This window comes from Antedon mediterranea, chromosome 2, assembly GCF_964355755.1.
Source record: "Antedon mediterranea chromosome 2, ecAntMedi1.1, whole genome shotgun sequence".
NCBI classification, from domain to species: domain Eukaryota; kingdom Metazoa; phylum Echinodermata; class Crinoidea; order Comatulida; family Antedonidae; genus Antedon; species Antedon mediterranea.
The window spans coordinates 5134054-5146987 of record NC_092671.1 but is presented as its reverse complement, the minus strand read 5'-3'; the positions used below and the strand labels follow the sequence as shown (position 1 = coordinate 5146987).

Genomic DNA, 12934 nt, shown 5'->3' with positions numbered 1-12934 from the left:
AAGTAGAACTAAAAGTAGTTACGGTCTGGCACGATCAGCTTTTAATAAATTAGGAAGTACTAGATAAGTTTCTATGTTTTGATTGTGTGTTGTGTTGCAAAAAAAGATAGAAAATCAAACCGCGTTGTAAGTTTTGTATTTAATAACAGTAATATAGTTGTTTATTAAATATGAATTTATTTATACATTTGTCCTAACATATACATCACAATATTCCGTCACATTCTCTAAAGGTCCTTTATTAGGCTTTTTAGGCCGGACGTCTAAAACTCCAGCTAGGCCTATATGACGATGTATTGTTCGCCAGAGAATGTGCATAACGACCCGTAAACGTGATGGAACCTTTAGGCCTAGCTACACCAGGAAACTATTTGACTCAAACAACATCTTGCTTTGAATGTTACTTCTTGTTATTTTTGTATTAATTATTTGCTTTCCAATAAAATGTTTGATTAATAATGTTAAATATTATCTAAACTATGCTAAAAATACTCCACCTGATCTGATGGGTAATTTGCATATTAATTTGCATATTTATTATTATACACTTTAGCTTGGCCTACTGTACAGATAATTATTTCTGTTGAATGTATTTAACTTGCTTCTCCACAATAAAAAAGAGAATATAAATACAACTTGCTTCATGTTGAATTTCAGAAAAATGTCTTTCTTTAGACAAACATCAAGAAAACTTCTTAAAATGGTTTGGAACGATTGTTCTCAATGCCATAGAATGTGCACATTATCAGAAGCAGCACAGTCAATAAAAATAAGGAACATCCATGAAGGAGAATCTGGCATACTGGCCAACAGCTTAGTTCTTGAGGGTTGTAGAGCAAAAACTACAGATTTAAAGATGTTTCATAAATTGGATCCATCAGGTTACTATATGTCACTGACAGATTCTGGAGAAGTTATTGGCACAATAGGAGGGATCCGATATAGTGATTCCTTCGGTTATATAGGATTTCGTCATGTGGATGAGGAAAAGAAGGAACAAGGATACGAACAAGGATTGTTAAATGTTGCGTTAAAACATTTGAAAGACCGATGGCTTGGCATAGAAGTTAAATCAGATGAAGTAGAAACATTTCAGAAATTAGGGTTTATCACAGCATGGCATAATGGCTGCTTTAAAACGGAAAAGACACCATTTTTCCCGGAGCTGGGTCAAAATCCTTCTATACATTCTATTCCCGAAGGACCTTTGGGAAGAGTTGTGGAATATGACACAGAGATCTTTGGTGTAGACAGACGGCGATTCATCATGAGCTGGACTAAAACTGAAAAGAAAGGAACTAGCTTACTAGTGACAGAAAGTAAGCATACTAACATCTCCCTTTGAATTTCCCATCCTAAAAACCCTTCATACACATACAATAGCAAGCACAAACCCGCCAATTACAGGATGGATAAACTGTCTTTTTTCAAAATAACTAAGCCGATTTAAAAAAATTTAATTTTAAATGACAAGAACAAGCTTGATAACTAAATATACAGTATTGACCTAAGCAAAAAATGTATACATGCATTTTAAATTTTTTAAATTTACAAATTCTATTTTAAAAATGTTACTTTATTCTTTAATAATTTATTTAATTTAATTTCAGATGATAAAATTATGGGGTACGGTGTAGTACGGCCTCTACAAGAAACAAAATGTCATCGTATTGGACCTTTGTATGCTCTCAACACAGCAGTAGCGCAGGTTTTAATTTTGGCTCTGATATCTGTGATACCAGATGAGGCGCTTTATATAACTGCGCCTCTTACGAACCCTTCGTTTATACGATTACTTACGAATGACCTTCGTCTCAAACAGATTAACGAAACTGTAAGGATGTACACAAAGAAAGATCACGAAATACCAACGCATAAAATGTTTGCGATTGTTGATACAAACGTGGGATGATGAACATTGATTATTGATGCGAAAAAATTGAAATAAAACAACAATTTTATAAATCATGACAAGTGAGTAAAACATGAAAGTGCTCTGTGAAGGTTGAGTGGAAGAATTTTTTTTAAAGAATTTTGTTAATTTTTTTAGAAGAGGAACATAAATACGACACTAATAAATATATATGAAGACAAATTATGCATATCATCTTTTTTATTAAGAACATTACAAGATAATATGAAAGTTAAACACAAAGTTGCAATTGACAAAACAATATTGAAATTAAGAAATGTTTAAATCTGTATACTATTGGTTACATTACAGTTTGATTTTTAAAAAATCACAAAACTTTGGAAAACATTAAATGAAAGTGAATAAAACACAAATTAAAAATCTGGTGGATTAAAATAGAACATTGATTTTTAAATATTTATGGTGAAATGTATATTTTAAAAATAAAAGTTCATAAAACCTTGAATAACAATTACAATATATGTCCTAAAAACATGCTTAAATGTGTTTAAGCAGTTACCAAAAACTACTTCATAGTATTAAATATTAAAAAGTTAAATATTTATTGCACTTTATATCTAAAAATTCTACACCAAAAAGAATATCTTTTATTTTTCTCAAATAATAATATAATCTACTGTATTAAATTATATCAAAATCTTACTGGTTTTATTATTGATACCAATATGGTTCTTAAATAAACCTGTTAAGGTTGTCCAATTGTTGGCAGAAAATGAATTAGAATCAGAAAAAAAAAACAAGCATCTAGACATGGCATTAAAGCCCTTTAAGGATTTACCACTACAGAAAAAAAAAGGCGCAGTGTAATTTGCTTACACCATCAAACTTTATGTGACAAAATAATGTGAGGGCCCATATATGGACATGACAAAATCTTATCACTACCATATTTGGGCACATCACAGTTTTTTTGTCAAACTAGTTTGATAGTGTAGATTTAGCTTCGTATAATTTTAATACTTAATAATACTTTCAATCAGAAATGAAGTAACACGAGGGAAAGGGAATGGACACAAGGCAACAATGTCTATACAACCTACAGTTATATAGTCCACAGTGCAATAGACTTGGCTAATTGCACTAGCACTATCACACACAAGATGGAAGCACTCAAGCTAGACATGGTCTATTACTACTATTCAGCAAACTACCTCAATATATTCCACAGTACAAAACTAAAAATATGAAGTGAAATATTAACATAGGAGGAATGATGAATATTCTTTGGAAAGACTTGAGTACTGTACTGTAATGAAACATAATTGGCCCTGTTCGAACATTTAGAATTTACACATCGTTCTCCTGCATGTCAAAAACACAAACAAAAAAATTATCTGTTTTATATTTTTACAATTTATGATACCTATTCCATAAGTTGTCAACTGTACCATCATTTAAAAATTACTGCTAAAATTCTTTCCTAATAGTATTGCAAACATTTACAACAAATGTATTGGTATTATTGGTTGCTACAATGCTTTTAAAATGGAGGGTTTAGTGGCTTATTTAAACTTTTTTTTAAATGCTACACCTCAATTGTTAATTTATAATTTTAGTATTTTAGAAAATTAAAATGTTCAAATTGAATATAATTTAAATTGTGTTTCTAATTGACAGTGTAAATATATTTCACACATATTTTATTTCATTTATAGTGATGTACCACAAATTCACTCATCAACATGGCAAAAAAAGCTTAGCACTACGCTTATTAATATCATTTACAGTACGGCGGTAAAAATTTTTTTGTACAATAACATAAACTTACCCTGCTTATAAAATTACTGGAAGAGCATAACATGGCAATTAAAGTCTAAAATACATTTTAGACCAATATTTTAAAAACATTAATATGGTTAATTGATCAAGTGCCCTATATTATGCAGTGCTACAAATACAATAGTTTGAATACTAAATAAAATTTCAAAAAGTAAAGTCAATGAATGGTTAATACAATAAGGTTAATACAGTACTAGTTAATAAAAAGGTTTGTGCCACTTATGACATTAATACATGCCTGGTTAATTAGTTGTGCACCAAACATTACACATACTGGGTTCAAATCCTAATTAAACATAGAAAATCATAATACATGTACTGTATGGTTAATTGGTAGAGCACCAAACATTGTATACAAATATCGGGTTCAAATCCCAAATTAAGCAGATCATAAAACAGCACATCAACTACATTTGGATATTTTCATTTTTGTATATTATTTCGAAGTTTAAATTTAATTTAAATATTCTATTATATATATATATAAAAACAATGCTATGCGTCAAATACAGCCTCATCTTCCGACTCGCTCATACCGGTCCCTAGCAGATGGAAATCGATCGGTTGCATTCGACTCCGCGGCTTGTAGTAGACCGTACCGTTACAGGACATTATTATCGTTAGCACGCACATAGTAAACGCTAGGCAGATGAACATCAAGAAGACGACCGCAAAGATCAACCAACCTATGATGTGAATGATGTAGATGGTAGCAATCGCTTGATATAATTGTCATAAAATTATAATATCATGCAAGATTTTATACTGTTACTGTTCTTGTAGCTGTCTTCTTCTGAAGACACATGGCCGACGGATACTTATGTATCAGTTGATTTCATTGCTGATGTACTCAAGATCTACATTTATGCTATACATTTTATTTTAAATTTATATACCATTGAGAATAAGAACTATGTTATTTATTAAAATATTTATATTGTATAGATAATTACGCTGCCTGTAACCCAGGGTGGGACCCTGACGGGTACTCTCCCCTTTGGAGAACCCTAGTTTTAAAACATCTTTGCAGACTACATGCTCAAATCGTCTTACCTGTGTTCCATTCAACGGGCATAGTTAAATGGACATGTTGATTGCATTCCTTTTGAAAGTCATTTGGGGTGACTGACTTGGCATATTCTAAGAATTGGTTAATAGGACACTGTTCTGCACATTTGTCTCCATCAGGTCCTATCCTGAGTTTGTACGGTGGTTTCGATGTATCATTTCTATATAATAATTCTACAGTTAACAAACTGCAAAAAAAAAAAAAGATTTTATATAAGCTTTACATTCTCACAAAAAAACATGAAATCTCCAATGAGATCCAGCCACTGATACTACTGATATCTAATCTCTACCTCTTTCCGATTTTTATCATTTTGACTTTGCTGTAGCAAATGTGATATCACAGGACTTTATCATAAATAAAATACTACGAAATGAGGTTTAAATCTATGAGTACCCAAAAAAATAAAATTATTATATATATAATCTACCAAAACAAAACTTACTTTTTGCCTACATCTTCATAAAGTTCTACTATAACACAAGAGGCTGGTGGAGGTAGAATGTTATTAAACATACTTATACTGGAAAGAAACCCAGCTACATTGGTATCATGCTAAAAAAAAACAATGATAATCAATCAATATATAATCTATTTAACAACACAAATTGAAAGTCAGTATACAAAGAGTGGTTGTCATCTAAACATATCTTCATTAAAATGGGTTTTCAGATCAAAGCAGTTTGCTATTTTACAGGCTTATTATAAGCTTGCACAATGCAAGCATGTAAAGCTCAATGAAAGCAAGTTGACCAATGACAAGCAACATTTCTAATTATCTATAGCTTGTGATTGTTCAATTAGTAAAACCAAGCTTTAGTTAGTCTCTCAAAGAAAGGCAATCCAACAACATGATGCTGAGCTCAAGAGATCAAAGGGTTTATCTGTGGCTGCGACACGATCAGTTCCACGGCCCTTAACAGACACTGCGTGTCACGGAGAATATGTACATAGTACAGTACTGTTGGTATTTGTTGCAGCCAGACATAAGATCAAAGGAGTGTTACAAATTTCTATCTTGCCATTGTGTCATACATTTAGATTACCTTGGTCAAAGTAAGGGTGCTACTCTGTATGATTACTTTAGAATGACTGACGTTTTGTACAATACATCACAGGTTATATCTCTATGAAACATGAAGTAGCCATGAGGGCAAGGGGTGTGATGGGAGAAGGTGTAAGCATATTCACACCCCATCCACTATTAATTTTATTTCAATACATTAAATTAAAACAAATATGTACACTATTAAATCATGGGTATAAGATGCTTGAACCGGATATCTGAACTGGACGCCTCAAACAACCGCAACCAGAAAGTAACTAGATTTAGACAAACCTATCACTCAAACTGTTTAGACATGGAGAAATGAGTAAAAAATAACATTTTAAATACTTACTGCAGAATACATAAAGAATTTAGGAGATGGCTGCCCCATTCCAACAGCACTAAAATTAGCAGCTATTGCAGCCACTAGGGTACCTTAGTGAATAAAAGAAAGAAGTTATTTCATTTAGCACACCAATTAAAGATTTAATCATTTCCACTTTATGTCAGGTTCATGATCCATAGACCACAACATATTGTTGAAAAAAGACTATCTACACTATCAATCTTTATGTGACAAAAAAATGTGATGTGTCCATATATGGACCTGATGATGTCATATCACTACTGTACCATATTTGGGTGCATCACACTTTTTTTTGTCAGTTTGATAGTGTAGACAGAGCTTTAGATTGCCTAAATTCTACACTGGTGAATAGGTCCCTAATCATATGTGGTAAAAATATTAACCAGTTATTTTTTCAAGACCTATGAAACTAGATTTACCTGATAGGAGCTTCTTCACCTCAGAGCTCAAATTTTGATGCCCAGCTTCATACTGGTAATTTTTAAGAAGTATCGTCCACTGATAATAAGTACCATCCCAGCCATCAACCTTCTTTAGTGCCCAATCTGGTAATGTTAAATGTGCTGCTTTCTATAAATAGTTAAATCAACAATAAGAGATTAACACTATTTCCAGGAGACCAGTGCTAGCATTTATCAAATCTGTTTGCTTAAAGGCCAGGTGCAGGCAAAACATTTCTATTGATCATACATTCCAATAATTATCGATCTATAGTTTCCCTCTATGTTTCATAATTTTTGGGATTTTATTTGTGTTACACAAGCTTGTTGAAAATAAGCACTTTCTTATCAATGGGGGGATACTTCAAATTACAGAGTAAAATCTATATTCTTTTGTACACAAATTTTACAAAGCTATGAAAAATAAACGGTGCAGTCAAAAATGTTATCAGATGACTAAATATAGGTAATATAACTTGAATTTAACATTTCTGGTATTTTTATTCAACTTCAGATTTTAATTTTCATGCTATAGCAAAAATTATCCACCGTATATCCACCATATTTTTCCATCTTCTAGGGAAGACATGTTATTACATTAGATTAACTACCTAACTACTGAAAAAAGTCTTCCTGGTTATTATGGAAGAATTTTGCCAAATTTTGTATTTGACCATATTAAGGGAAGTTCATGTTTTTTCGTCTTGATTTCTGTTGCAAATATTTGATTTATGTACAACTAACCAAATATTATATTTAAAATTCATGCCTGTACCTGAGTTTTAAGTAAATTAAGGTTTTATTCCATCAAACCAGTTCTTTTAATCTTATAGTAGAATTAATTCGTCCTTTAAGATTTAAGAAAAAAAAAATTTACTTAAGTAATTGTGAAAACTGACCTAAGCAAAAACCATGTCTTATACCTGCGTCAATATGGTAAATGTTACAAACCTCAAAATATAACGCATCTGCAACTTGCCCAAGTGAATGTATTTGTCCTTTAACACCACTATGTTGAGAAATATAATCAATTATTTTCTGTAAAAAGAAAAAATGCACCTTATTGCTTGTATATTTTAAAAAATTGATATGATCTAATCTAATTCAAGAGTAAAAAGACCTGTTTATACTACTGTTGGATGATAATGAACGATGATATATACATAAATAATTTAATTTTTTTTCACACAAAAAATAAAGTTTTCATTCTAGAAAACTACAGTCAACTCTCTATACCGGATTCTCTCAAAACCGAAAACTCTCCCAAAACCAAGACTTTTTTAGGTCAAAAAAGTTCACAAATTCTTTTTACTATTAAAACACAGTCGCATAAGAGCCACCTTTGGCAGCCTTTTATGGGTGGGGGATGTGGAAAAGACAATACAAAACGAGAACGTACCCCATCCTTTATTAGAACATAAGAGAAACCAAATTTCCATATCTTATTATAATTTGAGTATACGAATCAATTTTTACTTGGGGTACCCGAGTCTAGGACTTACTCATTTTCTCCTCCTCCATCTGGACACTATTGAGTAAAAAGTGCGATTTTTAAAGTACTATTCCTCCATTATTAGTTGTAGTATTGAGCTGGGATTTGGCATGAATATACTACAGGGACATGTCCTCAAAGCTATAGAGCCGGATTTTTAATTTTTTGTTAATTAATTTGTTTAATTAAGAAGCCACAATGTGTGACACACACCACAGCGTTATGTAGTTATATGGTTATATGCGGCTTCTTGGCGTAGGGGTTATCACGTTTGCTTAACACGCAGAAGGTACCTGGTTCGAGCCCGGACGAAACCTTTTTTTTTTAACTTTATGGTGAAAAGTACTGTATACGCAATATGATAATTATACACAGTATATCTTATTTTTATTATTTTTTTAAATACTTATTTTGTGTAATCGGTAATTATCACTTTTACACATGTTTATTTTTCTTTGTGCTTATTACCATATTTATTTGTAATTTAAATGGATTAAAAAACTTTCTGTAACCCACATTTTTAGTGTAAGTGGGTTTCGTAGTGTAGTGATTGTCAAGTCTGCTTAACACGCAGAAGGTCCCGGTTAGAGCCCTGGCGAAACCTATTTTTCTTTAACTTTAACTGTATACGTCTGTATACAGCTTCTTTCTCTGTACCCCGAGTATTGCACATTCGTGCTTTTTTGTTAATTAATTTGTTTAATTAGGAAGCCACAATGTGTGACACACACCACAGCGCTATGTAGTTATATGCGGCTTGTTGGCGTAGTGGTTATCACGTTTACTTAAAAACACGCAGAAGGTACCTGGTTCGAGCCCGGGCGAAACCTTTTTTTTTTAACTTTATGGTGAAAAGTAGTGTATAAGATAAGATAAGATAAGATAACTTTTATTGATCCTCAAAAAGGAAATTCATTGCTCATCATAATAACAAAGAACACACAATAAAAACAAATATAGCATAAAACCATTCTTATAAAAACATCTAAAAAATTACAAGATAAAATTATCTTCTTGACTTCCTGTTGTACTAGATGATACCGGAGGGAATAAAGGATTTAGCAAATCGATTTGTTTTCACACTGAGGAGCCTCAATCTACCACTTGGATTAAGTTGGTCTATGATTACTTTGTGGAGAGGATGAGAGGCATCCGACTCAATGCGTTCGAAATCTTTCTGGAGGTGTTCTAGGTGCACATCGGTAAAGGAAGGCAGTTCCAGACCAATCATTTTACCAGCCCGACGGATGAAAGTTTCAAGGCGTCCTTTACGCAATATGATAATTATACACAGTATATCTTATTTTTATTATTTTTTTAAATATTTATTTTGTGTAATCGGTAAATACTGCTCCCTTTCGTTGTAGTATTGAGCTCGGATTTAGCATGAATATACTACAGGGACATGTCCTCAAAGCTATAGAGCCGGATTTTTTAATTTCATACCGGATGCAGCCATATCACGTCTCGAAGATGGTACCGTATAGCCGTATTTGGTAGCGCGGTTATTGATGTGTATGTTACGTTACATCCGGTCTTTACGTCATTACAGCTTCTTTCGCTGTACCCCGAGTATTGCACATTCGTGCTTGTTTCCATCATATTCTGTATACATTAAAAAAACTATAAGGAGTGTCTCTTTTTACACAAGAATGATTTTTGTAAAATGTATTTTATCTAAAAATTGAAATTGCTTTAAAAACAAAATACATTTTTTTTACATGGAACTGCTTGTAAAAACAACAGTGATATATTTTAGGGCATCATCCATTTACGAGTTTTACAATATCAAACATTTTTTCTTTTACTCAAATTATAATGAGATTTGGAATATCAGGCTTTCTGGAAAACTAGACATACAGTACTGTATTATGCCATTATTTATTTGTTACCTTGTATTTTTTATTAAACTGATCAAACAGAGGCTTGGTTTTTTCTTCAATCAAAATATTTCGTTTCAGGCAAGGTATACGTGATTTTAACACCTGTGAAAATAGAATGTTGCCTCATGAAATGAGCAAGAAAGGGCAACATGTTTTAACAATATCTTTCACTGTCTAACTATATTGTTATTTCGTTTATTTCTGGGAGCCTAGGCATAAAGTTTAAAACTTATTTAGGCTTCCTTCTAAACATTCAATATTTTACTTTATGTTGTTTTTAAGCCTGTTCAATATAATGTCAGGAGAATGTTTAATAAACAAAACAATACTGTAGGGCCAACCCCTACTCAGAGGACACTTCTATTGAGGGCACACTTATACTGGGTCCAGATTGATGGTACAGTATCTCCTTAATAGGGTTTTAGGTTCTACAAAATTATACACCTACAGGGTCTTCATCTCTAGGCCATGTGAAGATACCAATCGGTTGCCATAATAGGTTTTTGTCCCAAATTTGACGACCACTCGGAGGAAACATTCCAGCCAGGTTACTTTGTGCCGACATAACAGTACGATGAGTGTATGTGCTGTGTATTACGATATCCTTCGCAACGTATGATGGCTGCAAGAATTTGACATCTTCTATGTACCGCTTCCGTAACCACTGCCCAAGCTCATACTGCTGATTCATTCCTTGCTAAGATTATGAATTAATTTTAATTATAGTATTAATATTTTACAACTATACTAGATATATAAATATGAAAAACAATATGATGAGGGGCAAAATTCTGCATAAATAAAATTTATAATTACATAGTGGAAATGGATACACCAGTTACTAAGCATGTTTTGAATGTAAAATTCTGCATATATTCCAGACAATACCAATTGATAATGGACAAAAAATTCAAGTATTAATTTAAATAGTTTTTCACAATTTTTAGATAGAAAGAATGATTATCTAAAGTTCTGTCTACACTATCAAACTTTTAGGTGAAAAAAATGTAATGTGCCCATATATGGACATGATGATGTCTTATCACTACCATATTTGGGCAAATAATTATAATATTTGGGCAAATCACACTTTCTTTGACAAACTACAGTAGTTTGACAGAGCTTTATGTTCTGAAGTAATAAATCGGAATGTATTGTACAGTAAGTTTAAACAGATTGCCTCCACTTATCATCATAGCAAATAAAAATCCTTGAGGTAGGATATGAACATTGTTATGTAAGCATGTTACTATGCCCAGCTACTGTGCCACTACTACCATGGACACTGCGAATCTTTACTGTACCTGTGTTAGCATTCCAAATCCTTGTGGCCAAACTGTTTCATTGTACGGATCTTTAGGATAACTGTTCATTGGAGACCTATTTCCATGGCGATATAACTTTAAAAAACAAATAAAAATTATTTTTAAAACTAGCGGCATGCAGGCTGGAATACAGAAAGTAGCTTCAAATGTGAAAAGAAATATGTACTTAATGATGAATGTGTGTAAGCTTAAACTGTTGCTGTCATCATGATGATGCCTGGGCCCTGGGTTGTCACACATTATTCATTGATGTGGTGTACCATCAAGGTTTTTTGACGCACCCCTGCATCAATAATCATTTATAATGTAAAGACGCACCTATCGGGGGTCGTATACACAGTGGCTCATATAGTACAAGAGCATAATTAAGGAGCTGGGGGTTGTGGATTCTATTCCATTTCCATGACTTTTTAACATTTCTTTTGTTATATTTTTACTCAAAATTATCTTGACTAGGAGTAGGACTAGGCCCTAGGTACTGTAGAGTTAGACCGGCTTTATTAACTCACCATTGTTTTGCCACAATTAAACCACATGGCCATGCATTATACATGGTGAAAATGCTAAAATTGTTATTCAAATGAATTACTTTATATGAAAGTGGCTAGCTTAGCTAGGGAGTAAAGGGTCTAGTCCTATATTTTTCTAGGCTTCCTACTACGTACTAGCCTAGCTAGGCCTAAACTATATTAAAATTCTTCATTTTTGACATTCCATTTTTAAGCAATAATTAGGCTAGGCCTACATTTAAATATACTAAGAAATAGGCCTAAATAATAGAACATACTAATTGGTCAACTAAAACTGAATAATAAATAAAATTGTTAAGCCTAGGCCTATACCCGTCAAACCTGAGGCTGAAGTCAGCTATGCCGTCAGATTGCAGGCTCATCCGATCGTGTTCCAGTACCCTTTTTATTTTTTATTTGGCTAGGGGCCTAGGCCCCAGAGATATAAGAGAGCCGACATATTTATAAAATTAGACACAATACTTACAACATGCACCTGTCTTAAATTTCTTTCTGCAGAACTAATACATATTTCATGCAAGAAAAACATAATTAACAAAACATTTTTTAATGATTTGATTTTTGAATAACCAAACGATTCCATTTTGCCGTCGTGTTTTTGTTGTTTAGTCTTTTTAAAAAAACGCCCTCTATAGATAAAAAAAGTTGGTTTGAATGCCATATTATGCGCTCATGCATGCAACAACCAAAATATGGTGGTGAATCTTGGAATAAAGAAATATTTCTTACAAAAAACGCCGCTCGCTTGTTGACGTAACAGTTTTAAAGATATATTGTTCCTCTGAAAAAATTAATTATTTCAAATTTGTTTTTGATTGTGTCATTTCATTGTCACATTTTTGTATTCATATTTGCTTTCCAACCAATAAAATATTAAATGTAAAATTAGCCTAGGCCAAGACTAGGCTAAATTATCTCCATGCGCAATTTGCATACTAATTTGCATATTATTATACAGTAGTTAGCTATACAAATGGCCTACTGTCAAATAATTATTTCTGTTGGATTTTGAATGTTTGTATTAAACTAGCTACACTACAATGAAAAAAGAGAATATAAATACAACTT

At 32.4% G+C, this 12934-nt stretch overlaps 2 protein-coding genes across 2 annotated transcripts; one reads left to right on the top strand and one right to left on the bottom strand.

Annotated features, from left to right (window-relative positions):
- Positions 1-83: 83 nt before the first annotated feature.
- On the top strand, positions 84-2369 carry LOC140040146 (holothin acyltransferase-like). The gene is made up of 3 exons (XM_072085846.1): positions 84-126; positions 658-1319; positions 1611-2369. The coding sequence occupies exons 2-3, from the start codon at positions 662-664 to the stop codon at positions 1910-1912; spliced, it is 960 nt and encodes a 319-aa protein (XP_071941947.1). The 5' UTR covers positions 84-126; positions 658-661; the 3' UTR covers positions 1913-2369.
- Positions 2370-2497: 128 nt separating this feature from the next.
- On the bottom strand, positions 2498-12461 carry LOC140040145 (prostatic acid phosphatase-like). The gene is made up of 10 exons (XM_072085845.1): positions 12333-12461; positions 11316-11411; positions 10460-10708; positions 10021-10113; positions 7588-7674; positions 6616-6766; positions 6182-6264; positions 5227-5336; positions 4766-4968; positions 2498-4398 (listed from the first exon to the last, which is right to left on the bottom strand). The coding sequence occupies exons 1-10, from the start codon at positions 12447-12449 to the stop codon at positions 4208-4210; spliced, it is 1380 nt and encodes a 459-aa protein (XP_071941946.1). The 5' UTR covers positions 12450-12461; the 3' UTR covers positions 2498-4207.
- Between the last annotated feature and the right edge of the window lie 473 nt (positions 12462-12934).

Coding starts and splice junctions, on each gene's coding strand:
- LOC140040146 (XM_072085846.1), top strand. CDS start 662: ATGTCTTTCTTTAGACAAACATCAAGAAAACTTCTTAAAATGGTTTGG. Junction 1,320..1,610: donor TAGCTTACTAGTGACAGAAA/GTAAGCATACTA, acceptor ATTTAATTTCAG/ATGATAAAATTATGGGGTAC.
- LOC140040145 (XM_072085845.1), bottom strand. CDS start 12,449: ATGGAATCGTTTGGTTATTCAAAAATCAAATCATTAAAAAATGTTTTG. Junction 10,709..11,315: donor GATTTGGAATGCTAACACAG/GTACAGTAAAGA, acceptor TCATAATCTTAG/CAAGGAATGAATCAGCAGTA. Junction 6,767..7,587: donor CAGATGCGTTATATTTTGAG/GTTTGTAACATT, acceptor AACTATTTATAG/AAAGCAGCACATTTAACATT.